The 14,618-nt window shown below is 35.3% G+C and overlaps 1 protein-coding gene across 5 annotated transcripts in view; it reads left to right on the forward strand.

The window, feature by feature from the left end:
• The window catches only part of LOC132698819 (serine/threonine-protein phosphatase 4 regulatory subunit 1-like), an 88,796-nt gene that overhangs the window by 59,572 nt on the left and 14,606 nt on the right, over nt 1–14,618 (forward strand). For 4 of the 5 annotated variants that reach the window (XM_060665138.1, XM_060665139.1, XM_060665140.1 and 1 more), the window contains 3 exons: nt 890–996; nt 8,622–8,920; nt 12,860–13,030. In XM_060665138.1, the coding sequence (XP_060521121.1) occupies nt 890–996; nt 8,622–8,920; nt 12,860–13,030 (577 nt within the window). Of the gene's footprint in view, nt 1–889; nt 997–8,286; nt 8,568–8,621; nt 8,921–12,859; nt 13,031–14,618 lie in introns of those variants that run through there. The other variant, XM_060665143.1, reaches the window with a different exon arrangement.

The following is a 14,618-nucleotide window of genomic DNA, read 5'->3' on the forward strand; positions in this document are numbered from 1 at the left end:
TTTCATAGGAGAACCCAGTGAAAAACTTTCAGAACATTTGTCAAAAAGTCAGGTGTCTACAGGTTGAAATGCGGATCTTGTCCTAAAATTTTTATTGGACAAACAAGTTGATCTTTCAAGAACTTACAATAAAATCTTAATTAATGTTGTTGCGAGAATTTAAGTTTAATAATGGATATACATTTGAATGTCTCATTTTGTTAATCTCCATGGCTTCCATTAAATTTTAGTTTTTTTGCTTTTTGCAGCTGTATGCAAAATATTAAAATTGTCGTAATTATAATATAATTTAATTTTTTTATATTCGTATTATACTGGCAATATTCAACACTTGTAACGCAAGTCTTATGAAAAGAAAAAGCTATGTTTATCATCTTTATTTTTACCATCCAGAGAAGAAATTTTATTTTTTTTTTAAATAAGGAAATTACATTTATAATTAATTTAAAAAAAAAGTTGTACACTAAGGGGTTCAAATGAAAACCGTAGACTACAGTTCAAAATGTAATTTTTAATAACATTTAACATTTAATAGATATTAATTATTATTTTTCAAGCAAATCCTTCAGCCATTTTTCTGAGACATATTTTGATTTGGTTTCCCGGCGCACGAGGAAATTGGCGGGGACGTGGCAACGTTGCGGTACGGTCTGAGAAGCGTCTCTCTCTCTCTTGCCGCAGGTAGCCAGCCATAAGTAACCACCTCCTCTTCCTCCTCCACCTCCCCCTTCCACTCTCCTCACTCGACCGTGTGTGGACCGAAATTCTTTGTGTTCTGTTCCCGCCAAAATGGTCGGTGCGAGTGTGTCACGTGTTCGACGCGTCGCGGGCAAAAGTGCGCGTTTTCCGTTTGTATATATTTTTTTTCAAATCGGCCATTTTGTTTTAGTCACTTGGTGCCGAAACTGATCCAGGAGTTGTTCTGCACGCTTCCGCCGGATGTGCTGACCAGAGAACTGACCGAAATTATGACGGTGCTGACCCACGTGGCCGAAGGTGATTTGATTTTTGTTAACGTTATTTTTAACGAAAAACGGGTGAGTGGAAAAACAGTTCTTGCGAGCTTTGAATATGCGAGAAATTAAACTCAATTACAACTCATCTGAAACGTCATTGTCTATCGACGACTCTTTTTATTTATTTATTTTTTCTTTACTTTACGTTTTTTTTTTTTTTCGTAACAGTTACAAAATATTTTAAAGTAACCAAAAAATCGTGCTTTTTTTAATTATTTTGTTTCCTTTTTTTTTTCGTAGCAATTGCAAAATATTTTAAAGCAACTAAAAATCATACTTTTTTATTTCCCTTTTTTTGTAGCAATTACAAAATATTTTAAAGTAACTAAAAAATTGTGCTTTTTTGTTTTTGTATTTCCCGTTTTTTTTTCGTAGTAATTACAAAATATTTTAAAGTAACTAAAAAATCATGCCATTTTAATTTTTTTTAATTTCTTTTTTTTTTGTAGCAATTACAAAATATTTTAAAGCAACTAAAATATCATATTTTTTGTTTTTTTTATTTTCCGTTTTTTTTTCGTAGCAATTACAAAATATTTTAGAGTCACTATAAACAATATAGTACAATATCCACGCTAAGTATTGTTTTTTTCCCGTTCTATAAATTGTTATTCTTATTTATTTACGATACATTAAAAAGTATTTCGTATTCATACAGTATAATTGCTTTATCTTGGGAGTGTACACGATTTTCAGCGTATTTAAAAAAAAGTTATAAATTTAATAAAATCCAATAAACTTTAATTTTTTAAAGTAAAATTGGGGTTTATCATTTATTAACAATTGTATACATTTATACATTATGTTTGCATTTTAAAACCAATATCAGTTGCTTTCGCAGATGTTGTAAGAGCACTGAAGAAAATTACAATATATCTTCAAGAATGTTGTAAAAGTACCTATATGTTAAACTCTCAAAGGCAAAAAAATGAAAAGAATCTAAGAATTTATAGGGAAGCACTGGACTTTTGCCTAACCAATATAGAGAAAATTAAGAATAAGTTTTTGATGAGACTGAAAATTAACAAATATGGCCTTTGATTGTAATGTTTAGTATCTATCGGTCGTTTACCTTAAAAATAAAAATGGGTAATTACACGCGGGCCGTAACAAATTTTTCATTTTTAGGCCAAACAAAATTTCCTCGACCAAGCGATTTAAATCAATTAATGAAGGTGAAAATTAAATTTTGATTCGTTTTTTATAATAATTAAAAGATTTGAAACGAATTAGAGTAATTCTCTAATATTTCGTGGGTTATTTTGGGGCCATAGGTTATCAGTGTATTTTTTTAATATTAATATAAATTTTTACCCAAATTGCGTAAATTTGCCGCTGCAATTATGTCAATCTAGTGTGCTTTATAATTTTTTATATTCGCCCAGTTTTATAAATGTGAATTAAAAAAGTCCCTACATTACACAAAAATTCTTAAAGAAATTAAACAAGTTTGCCGTAGTCTCTTTTATAATATATTTCAAATAAAATACATCGAAAAGTGCACTGTAATTTATTTAAACATTAATATCTGATTTTTTTTGATGATATCAAAAATGTTTTTAATTTGTATTTTTCAGCTTTTTTATGTTTAAACTTGTTTGATATTAATATATAATAATATAAAATAATTTGCAAAATTCTATTGGAATTTCACAACAAACGATATATGTACACTGTGATTTTAGATGTAAAAAATCCACGATGGGATTGCCGTTTTACCACCTGAATTTTGTGGAATTACAATTAACAAAAAAAAATCTTTATAAGTAATTTTTATCGAACTCTATATTTTCCGTGACTTTTTCGGTGTGCCGGAGTGAGTTTTGGTCAGTTTTTTGACCCTCTCCAGAGTTAGAAATAAATAATCGTAAGAAATTTCGGTATAATGCTGTCGCGTCTTCTCGTGCGTGCATCTGTCGCGTCTTTGGTGAGGCGCGGTGCGATGACGAGGGATGGGGATGGAGAGAGGGGAAATGCTCGTAGCCGTTCCACGTGTGTCGACTTCCTGTCAACGGCGGAAATGCCGTTAATCGACACGCAGCTTCTAAATAAACGCGATCTCAAAATAGAGCGCTTCTGGTCTGTGATTTTTTCAACCGACCGTTTCCTTTTCTTTGCCCATTCTGCCCGTGGTATTTTTAATATACGAGGGGCGTTCAAAAAGTAAGGTGACTTTTAAGGTTTATCAAAAAGTATTTATTTATTCGTCAAAATTAATTAAAAAACACCAGAATAACTTGATGCACACAATAGAACACAAATCACAAATTTTCATATTTCTCTGTTTCAGTTTAAGATGTTACGATAAATTCAGGGTTTTATTTCCAAATTTTGGGGTGCACTTTTAATCGTCAAGATCTCAAGTTGAAAACAAGACATTTTAAATTTGTGTTTTCCGATTAAAAAGACGTGCTGGGACGTCCAGAGCGAGGTTTGTCGTCGGCCATCTTGTTCAACTTGCGAACATTTTTGCGAAACTCTATTCTATTTTATTAAACTCGTTACAAAAATAAGACAAATAACGTAATAATAAACACTATATGCTTTGAATTTTCGTTGCAGAGTTTGAACAGAAATACTAATTTTCCCTCTTTCTATTCCCATCCTGTTCGTTATACTTGAGTGTATAAAACCAAAAGCGCTTAAAGTTCGAACTGTTTCATTGTTGCAATTTCGGGCTCATCCTTTTGTGAAGTCCACCACTGTTTTTTATTTTGTTTATGTTTTTATATGTATTTATATTTATATTTCATCGGAAAACATTTTGTTTTTAAATGGGCAACTGAGGGCATTAAAAACGTAATTTATAAATTTATACCGTTGTTAATAAATGATAAACCAAATACGAGTCCAAAGTTCCTTTAAAAAATTACCAAAGGGTTTATTGAATTTTATTAAATTTATTCGATTATTTTTTTTTAAATGCGTTGAAAATCGTGGACATTCTAAGATAAGAAATTATAAGACAGCGAAATTATACGTTATTAATACAAAATACTTTTTGTATGTATCGTAAAAAATAAGAATAACTAAGCATCCAAAAATTGTAAACATTAACATAAATAAAGAAAAGACGAAAAAGCATGACATTTCTTAAATAATAAACGGCTTAATTATGTTAATGTTTTTAAGATGGAAAGTTAACTAAAAATGAAATAAGTAATAATAAAACAAAATATTAATTACCTACCTGTATTCGTTTCTTGCTGCTTATAATGACAAGCATCATGGTGTGCTTTGAGTCTTTGAACTATTGCCTCACGCTCTATTTTATTGAAAAAAAAAACTGGAAATACATATTTATCTAAAATTAAAAAAAAATCAATTAAAATCAAAAAATGCATGATTTTTAAAAAAAAATCAATGATGTTTGATTTTTTAGTTAATAATTAGTTTCCTAGTGCCTTTTTATAGTGGTTAGTTCTGTTTTTCAGTATTTTCTATTTTTTTTTTTTCGTATTTCGCTCTATCAAAGCCAAGTAAAAGTAGTCACGAAAACAGCTTATTTTATATGACTCAAATTAAGTGCTCCAATGAAAATCAAGTTTTTTTTTCTCTCTGGCTAACGACTTGGTCGAAGGACTCCCCCCAGGAATATAAATGAAATTATCCACAAATTTAGTTTAAATTATGTTACACAAATTATCATTGCAATAAGAAACTATTGCCACTTTTAATTTACAATTATTTATATTAAAATATCTATATTTGAAAACGGATACTACAATCTACGTTAGTAAAAACATCTTTTAAAAGCAATAACTGAATCTGTGAAACTTCTCAATTATGTTACATTCTCATGCGATCTAAAATACCAATTTTAATCAATTAAATAAAAAATAGGCAAAACCGTGATAAATAAATATCGGGTACTTTTCTTCAGAAAATACAAAATAGAGAAATAAGTTTTTGGTCTTTTGGAAAAGTTCACTAAAGAAGTTTCTTTGAAAAATTCACTAAAGAAAATCGCAATTTTTCTAGTTTTTTGTTAATTATGAAACCATTCCGTTTTCTCTTAACGGGTAAAACGCGGAAATACAGTTTGTCGCGGACTTGATCGGTCACGTGACTCGATTTGGCGCGCCGCGATGGCGTATGAATGTGTCCGGAAATGACGTGTGTGTTTCGCTTTATAAAGGCGGGCGCGTGACGCGTTAAAAGATCGGTGAGTCATCTGCTAAGAATTCGGTGTCTGGCGGTTCGTCACGTCAGTTTTTCGAATTGTAAAATGTAAATAATACTAAAGTGACCCCCACAAAAATGTAAACGTTTCAAAAAATGCAAGTTTTTTTTTACTGTCTAAGTACTTTTTTAAAAAAGTCATATCGTTGTGGTTATTATCATTATCATCAAGGACTCCGAATATTGAAGTTTTTCAAAAAATATGGACGTTGAATTATTCAACTTGATTTTAATCAAGCCGACTTAAAACGATTCAACTTCGTTTTTCTATTAATTGACGTTTTTTTTTTTAAATAATGTGGTCAGAACTATTTCTTCGGAAATCTTATAATTTGCCGAATAAATATAAACTAAACAAAAAAAAATCGCCACAACTTTTTTATTCGTCGATACTTACATTGCAAAACATAAAAATCTTACACGGACAAAACATAAAAAAAACCAACGAATAGTTCAAAAACCAATTTTAAAAAATCTTTCCTGCTTCTGTCGAAATAAAATATAATGTGAGTCGAAAATTTGTGTGTGAATACATTAAAATTGTTAATATTAACAATAATTTGCGTACGTTTGCGTACGTTTGTTAAAAGCAACAGTGGCGTTTAAAACAAAACATTTTTTTTTAATGGAACACCCTGTATATTATAAAATGTATAAAATAAAAATATGTTTATGTTTGACATATTAGTAAACAACGTTGACAGTTGAATTATTGTCCGAGTCTTTATTGTTAATAGTATAATATGCAACAAGTGCGGTAAACGGCATTTGACTTATGAGTTTGTTTGACACGAGCGGAGCGAGTGTTTAATAAGCGAGTGACTTAAAAAGTTTACCGAACGTGTTGCATATTATATTTTTTCTAAGACCGTTAGTTATTGGGTACATTTTCGCAAAACAACACGAATGCATTCACTGACATCACCGTCAGAAAGTCAAAATTTAAGATGTATATCTCCGAAAACATGCGATTGCTCCCAAACCTGTGCGGTAAAATCCCGGAAATGTCCGAAGTGGCTCGGATCCGTGGGAAACGAATTGAAGTGGTAAAGTCACGCTTCCCGTATGCTAGATCTGTGTGTAATTAGGCATTTTACAGACGAGAGTAGAAAAAAATGTTTTTTCGCTGATTTAGCATCCGCGAAAGGAGTGATATGCTTCAAGTATACTTTTTGAATAATAATCCACATATTTCAGATATTTCCAATGCTGGCAAAGAAAATTTGAATGAAGAAAATAATAGCAAACATATTTGGATTCTATCTCTATCACTAGAGTATATGAAGAGACAAGTATTTCTCGAGGATCAATCCACTCAATTTTGAAAGAATATAAATATAATACATTTAAATTTCGTAAAGCTCAAAAACTAAGTTTTGTTTGGATTTTTTAAATAGACGTAATGAGAACAATAGTTTTTTGAAAATCATTTTATGGAATGATGAAAGTCTTTAAATAATCCCAGACAAATACCCGAAATAAAAACCCAGGGGTACCAATCAATGGGCATGTTTTGGGTCCGATATTTATAGATCAAAAGTTAACTGGAAATCATTATTTGCATCTGTCTGTGCACCAAATGGAACACATATATAAAAAAAATTACCCTTAACTACATCGGCGCTGATTATATGTACAAGTTAAAAATTTTCTTGACGTCGAATATCCCAGGGGTTGGATAGGGAACAGCGGAACTATGAGAGGCCAGCCAACAGGCCCGTCTTAACTTTAATAGATTTTTTCTTTTGGAGACACGTAAAAAATCACGTGAACAGAACTCCTTGTAATAATGTAGTGGAACTTCGGCAAAGGATTTCAGAGGCAATCAATCAGTTAAGAGATAATCCGGAAACGTTACAACAACATCATACAATTAGAGTGTATGAGAAATGTGTTCAGGAAAATGGTGGTCACATAGTAGTATTTAGAATTTTTTACTTTAGTGTGACTTGTCATTTTTAGTGTTTTTGTTTCAAATTAATTTGCAAGTCAGTCGCGACGATCTTTGAAATTATATATAAAAATTTCCTATTTTTGCCGATTTATCAAAAACGAGTGCACTAAAATATAAAAGTGTTTTGTTTTATACATCACTTGGAAAAAAATATGGTTAGTTCTTTGCTATTAATCCTACCTTTTGCCTTTTTCCTTACCTTGATATCTCTGAAAACTAAAAAGCTTCAGCCAATTAAAATGTTATCCAGATAAATTGAACGCACTGTTCATATATATATATATATATATATATATATATATATATATATATATATATATATATATATATATATATATATATATATATATATATATATATATATATATATATATATATATATATATATATATATATATATATATATATATATATATATATATATATATATATAAAGGAAGCCCCGAAGTCCATACAGGACGCAACAAAATTCTTTCTCTATGAATGAACTTTATTTTTTTATTAGATCGCAAACGGAGTGAGTACGGACCTGTGCGTGTCATCGGCATTTGTGCCCCGCACTTGACGTTTAACCGACCGACTTTTGTACCGTGCGTGCCCGTTCGTCCGTGACGTCATCGATAAATAAATAATTTAAAAGAAATATATCGTTCCTCGCGGAGGAATTTCGCCGGCGGTCCGCGCGCGCCGCTGGCCCCGAAACAAAACCGTCGGCGCGCATTTTCGTTCCAATCGAAATAATGCGGTCGAAAATTGCCGCCGCCGCCGCCGTCGTAGTCGCAGTCGCACGCACGCACACATACACACACACACACACACACACACACACAGACCGTAGACTTTGGGCGGTGCTGCGCGGAGTTGAATGAAACGGCGCGGCTCGTGAGTACTACGACGAAGAAACGTTCGACACCCAACGTTCAACGATCTCTTCTCGGTGTCGGGCGGCGTTGCCGCCGCGTCGCTTTTCGTCCTCGTCCCTTTCCCGTCGTCTGTCTAACGGTCCCAAAGTATTCCGCGCGACCGCTACGTACTGAAGAATGCAACGAGTCGGCAACGTGGCCCGTTTTGCCGGCGTGCCTTGGTCGACCGGGCGATCGCAACGCCACCGCGCGCCGATGCCATCAAGTACGTCGAAGCATGGCCGTGGTAACGCTCGCGGGTCCGTTTTCGGTCACTGAAACCGTCGAAAATCCGCGTGAAATAGTTGAAAAACGTGTGGAATTTGTGGCCGAACGTCGTGTCCTCGTCCGCGTCACGTCCTGGACGGCCGGCGTGCGTCGGCCGGTCCGGGATCGCGCGAAGCGTTCCCGGTTAACCTGCAAGAGTGTTCGGGACTCAGAATCAAAATGGTGGAAAATACCGCGTGCACGCGTTTGCCGCATTCGCGTCGCGGAGCCACGCGCCCCGTTTCGGTGCGAGTTTTTCTTTCCCCGTTGCGTGTAACGTCGATGATTTTCCCGTTGCAGATTCGTTCTACAAGGCGGAGGTGTTGGAGCTTATACCGGACGTGGCCGCGCAGGCCATCGAGAGTTCGGCAAGGGTGAGCGCCCTGAAGGACGTGGTCGGCGAATATCTGATACCGATCGTGGTGCGGAATTTGGGCTCGTGCGAGACCAACGTAGATAAAGCCGCGCAAACGGCTCTCGTGCAAATGATCAAGCGCGGTCACATTTCCCAGTTGCAAGTCGAGATCCAGGTGTGTCCGGCCATATTAGCGCTCTCGAAATTGGACGACGAGCAGGACGTGGATACCGGGGCGGTCGTGGTGAGTTTCGCCGCGCGTTCGATGTACCCCGCCGACTCCCGCGTATGTTTTGAGGTTATGTTGGCTTATGGCGAGAGTGCCCCGTCGATTTTCGCGTTTCTAGTGCCTAGAATGTGAGGTTAGGTACGAAAACCAGACTACCTCATAAATTTTTAAGCATTCGAATAGGAATCGATTTGGGGGTTACGACAACCAAAAATGGCGCCATTTTTCCGGTTATACAATAAATAACTGAGGGTGGTGTGCCGTTGCCCTATAAGTATAAGATGGAGACTCGTTCCTTAGGTGTTGTCTTACTTTACATCATAAATGGCAGACGAATAGCCTTGTAGGTTTAGTAGTAGTTTTTTTTTAAATACAAAAACTTATTTCTTAATAAAATAAAAGTCTACGAATCGGTGTCATCTCACTTGTGTTTGAAATTAATCCGGCTTAGGAAACGTAAAATTGTTCGGGGCAGAAATGAAACGTTTACGGTTTCGTGTTTGTAATGAAATCGTGTTTGCACTCACAAAGTGTCTTCAAAAAAACAAACCACTCTTATTATTTTACTAAAAAAAAAGAGAATGTATAAAGCTAAAGCGTGAAATATATCGATTTATTTATTGAAACCACGAAAAGTGCCGGTTTTCGCCGTTTTCTCTAAAAAAAAAGCAATTTTCTCGAGATTTCTGCGGCATTTGTTTTATTTTTTGTTTTTGATTTTTTTATTTTTGTAATTATAATTATAAAGATAGTATAAATTATAGTATATAGTTATAAAAATGGCTTGTTATGTGCAATATTTAGAGAGAAAAAAAAAACGATTTTATTAGTTCAATAATTTTTTTTTTTGGTAATCGTTAATGTTTTTGTTTACGAAACTAAATATTTAGTGTTCTCTTTGTTCACCTTGTTATTATGCCCCCCAACTGATAGGTGTCTACGAAAATACAAAAATGTTGTTTATATAAAAATATAATATTTTTTGTCTATGGTGAATGCTATAGTCTGTGTCGGCGCGCTGCCCCTTGAAAGACATGGGTAGTGAGATGTTCGTTTTTTTTTTGTCTCACTACCTTGTCTTTCATGTGGCGGCCGACCACCCCCGCTCGGCGTTGTTTTTTTTATGTTTTAATTTTAGGTCATGGCTGTTTTGTGCGATCCGCCGTTGCCCATCAGAGTTGGCAGTTTTAGAGCGTTTTGCAATCTATCACAGCCAGCTTTGATGAGCACCGTTCGATCGATGTTCATCATTCATCGTCGTCGGATGTGTTTTGTTTTGTCCGTGCCCCGGGATCGTCAATTTGGCTGTGAATTCTTCGGTTACGAATGAAGATATCACAGCCACTTTGATGAGCTGGGTTGCGCGACGTGACGTCAGCGGCCACGACGCGTGAGGTGGACGGGAGAGGAAAAGGAACGACGCGGATTTTTAGCGGCGACGCGGCTTGTCAAATTGGTTGTGTGCCCTGCGATTTAGAGGTATCACAGCCATTTTGACGAGTTGCGTAGCGGCGGTGGCGACGGGCGGCGAGCTACGATGTTGTTTTGAATGACTGTGCCGCTCATCAGTTGGTTGTGAAATGTGTCACGTTGTCGCAGCATATCACAGCCAGCTTTGATGAGCGATACACCATTGAGGTCTACGCGACGGCCTAGGCGAGTGGAGATGGAAAAGGAGACGCGCGTGTGCGCTCTCGCTTGTCAACTGGATGTGAAATGGCACGATCGATACATATCACAGCCAGCTTTGATGAGCGTGAGAATACACGAAAGGCGCCGGCAAACTCTGGAGGATTAGCGCCAAATTTTCTTGTTTTTTTTTTTGTATGTAACATTTTCTCTGTTTAAGTTTCTCGTCGCTTGCGAAACGTATGTAATGTTTGTTTTTGTTAATAAATCCGGAAAAAAACAAGTCAGAATGTATGAGAAACATGTCGTCGGAATTCCCGAAAAACAGATCGCAATTTTTTAGAATCGACGTGAATAAGAATAAATCGGAAGTTTTAAGCAACTCGGGAATTTTTGAGAAAAATGTTTCCCAAAATCACGTCAGAAAATATTTGATGAATTAATTTCTGAGAAATAAGTTTGGAATTTATGAGAGACAAACCGGAATTTGTAAAGAATAATTAAGAATTTCTAAAAACCACGTAGGAATTTTCGATAAACGTCCTTATTTCTGAAAAATAAGTCAGATTTTTTGAGAAATTCTTAATTTCTGACTTGTCAAAATTTCTAAAAAACAACTCAGAATTTATGAAACAATTGTCCTGGTTTCTGAAAAACAGGACAGAATTTTTGAGATATGTCTTATTTTCTGAGTTAAGTTATAATTTCTGAGAAACAAGTCAATTTATGAGAAACGTCTTATTTTCCGGTAAAAACTAAGCAATATTTAACAATAACAATTTTGGGTAATAATAGAAAAAATATTCGAATTCGCAATGTCTCTTACGAATCGTGTATGTCAGAGAAATTCTGACTTGTTTTTCAAAAATCCTGACATTTTAATTATGGCCTATGAAACTTGTGGTTTTCTAGCGATTTTCTTTCTGTGAATGTAGAAACCCAACAACAAGGCATTTTCATTATTAGAAATAAAATCCAAAAACTCGCCGTATTAAAAGAAGTAAAGGAATTACGTATGGGTTCGACGAAGAGGCGTTGATTTAAACTTATCCTGCAAACTATTTCAATTAACGCAAATTTAAAAGAAAATGTGTGCCTATTTCAATTTCGGAGTTTTTCAATTTCAAAGTTTAATTACGGCGTAATATATGTTTTAATACGTTATGATCCTTAATTTTTTGTAAAATGTTAAATTCAATCTAATCACATCGGAAAATAGGCGGAAAAAATTTTGTTCTTGAAATTTTCAAAAATTATGACAGTTCGTTCACTACAAGAAAAGGTTGTAATAGACAAAATACGCGGTATTGGTCTTTAAATAATCCTAGAAAGCTACATCAAATAAAAACCCAGGGGTCCCAAGCAATTAATGTACGATGTGGCGTCATAGACGGGCATATTTTGGGTCCGATATTTATAGATCAAAATTTAACTGGAGATCATAATTTGCAACTCCAAGAGCAGCACCAAATAGAACTGTCCCCTTATATATAATGGATTTTTTCTTTTGATGACATGTAAAAATCACGTGCGCAAAACTCCCTGTAATAATGCCGTGGAACTTCGGCAGAGGATTTCAGACGCAATCCAACAGTTAAGAGACAATCCGGAAACGTTACTAAAAGCAAGGCATCATACAATTAGAGAAATGTGTTCTGGAAAATGGTGGTCATATAGATCAGTATTTAGATTTTTTGACTTTAGTGTGACTTGTCATTTTTAGTGTTTTTGTTTTATTTTAATTTGTGAACAATTATTGTGTTGCAGTCAGTCACGGCGTTCTTTGAGATTATATAAAAATTTCCTAGTTTTGCCGATTTGTCAAAAACGAGTGGACTAAAATATAAAGTGTGTTACATATACAAGGTGGTTCATTAAAAAAATGTGTCACGTTGGCTTATATGACAGAAAATTGTTAGTATTTTGTTTTATGCTTCACTTGGCCGCTACCTTCATATCTCGTAAAAACAAAGAAGTGTTACATCCAGTTAAAATGTTATCAAGATGAATTGAACACAGGGTACATACAACTCGGACTCGGCCATTGTTTTATAGATATATACAAGAGATTTTTTATTTATACAGTTGTGTAGACAAGTCTTCTTGTGATTGGACTACTTTTAAGTTTGCGTCAACTATGACATTCAAGTATGTAATGTTATTCACCTCATCAATCTGCTCTTGGTAATTGTAAAGAGCTAAAGTCTAAAGCTATTTACGCCTGCGAGAGAGAATGCAACATTTTTAGATTCATTGACAAACTTTTCCGTATTGTTCTGTTTTCGCTGCCCCACCCTCACCAACGAGCCCTGTTCTGTGTTGCAGCTGATGATCCGTCTGGCGACCCTGTTGGGGCGAGACATAACCGAGCGGATCTTCCTCCCGCGATTCGTCGAGTTGTGCTGCGGCTCCATGTTCTACATCAGGAAGATCCTCGCTTCACGCATCGGTACCTTGTGCACCGTCGTCGGCAGAGAGGCCTTCGAAAAGATGGTGGTCGGTATCAAGCCGCCTCGGCGGCGGTGAACCTTTACTCGCCGGCCAAAATTCGCTTAGATTAACCTAAAAAAAAAAAACAAATACAGTAAACTCCGTCGATAAAGTATTTCCGAATATTACGTACGTATTTTACTGGTCCAGTCAAAATACTCTTGATTTTTCATCGGATATTGCGTACCATATACAGTCGAAACTATATAGCGAAATTGAAGGGACTGCTTTCTTTTCGTTATAAAGACTTATTTATAGGCACAATATGCATATGTGTTCTGCAATATTTAGGAACATTTTATATAAATATTTTTTATATAAATATAAACATTTAGAATTATCTTCCCCAGAGCTTAACTGAATATAGGGCTTGTTGAATGGTTGATGGTGGTCCCAGATCAACTTCTTCATCTTCTTGTTCCTCTTCCTCACCCTTTCTTGCTTGTAATAAAACTTCCTGTCAAGTCTGCTGTTGTAGGTAAATACTGATCTTGCACCTCCACTTGTAAACGTATTTGTTGTTTGAAACTGCTTTATCCACTCGCTTAGTGGCTGATTATATTTCAAATCCTGTTCGCATTCTGTCTCTCTCGGTAATAAGTCCTGCATGACGATTTGAATTGTTTGTTAAAATTAAAATGTTTTTCCTGTATCGACTCTTAAGACTTTTTATTATGCTCTGGTCCAACGACTGTAATACACTTGTTTTGGCTGGAAGAAATGCCAATTCAATATTCCGTAGAATTGGAATATGAGGATGTGAAGGGCAGTTATCTAAAAGAGGAAATATTTTCCTCCCTTTTAATTCTGCATCCCATCTCCGTATCTTCTCTTCAAAAATTTGCGATGTCAGTCATGCAGACTTGTTTTCCTTGTAAGTGACCGGCAAATGCTTGATGTTTTTAAAACATCGCGGGTTAGTTCATATTCCAATAATGACTAGCTTTTTTTTTCTATCCCACTCATATTGGCAGCTACTAATACTGTTATACGTTCTTTAGAAAGTTTTCCACCCACACACTTATGACTTCTAAATTTAAGAGTTTTGTCTGGCGTCATTTTGTAAAAAATACCAGTTTCGTTAGCATTAAAAATGTCAGAAGGGTGGTACTTTTCTGCTAGTTTTGGCCACGTCTTCTCCAGCCAATCATAAGTGACTTTTCTGTCGACGTCACGGGCTTCGCCACTTAGCTGTTCATAATTTATACCATGTCTCTGTTTGAACTTCCCCAATCATCCTTCCGAAGCCTTGAAATCGATAATGGCAAGCTGTTCAGCAAACTTTTTAAGACGTTGCTGTTGGAACCTCCGCAACGTTGCCCGATCTATATCTTCAAATTTTGCCTTTCTTAGTTTTTTACTAGAACTGCCTGCGGCCTGAATGATTTTTTCTTTGCACTTCCAAATCGTGGATACAGTCGACGGTGTAAGTCCGTATCGACGTCCCATATCACTTTTCTTTTCTCCCCAATTAAAGCAACTTTCGGACTTTAACTGTAAAGGAAAAGATAGAGTAAGCCGCAAATTGGCAGACCAAAGAAATTGTCAAAAACAACGATGTTTCTTTAATCGCAGTCCTCTACGTTCAGATGTA

This window comes from Cylas formicarius, unplaced genomic scaffold (genome assembly GCF_029955315.1).
Source record: "Cylas formicarius isolate icCylForm1 unplaced genomic scaffold, icCylForm1.1 PGA_scaffold_2__14_contigs__length_35257938, whole genome shotgun sequence".
NCBI classification, from domain to species: Eukaryota; Metazoa; Arthropoda; class Insecta; order Coleoptera; family Brentidae; genus Cylas; species Cylas formicarius.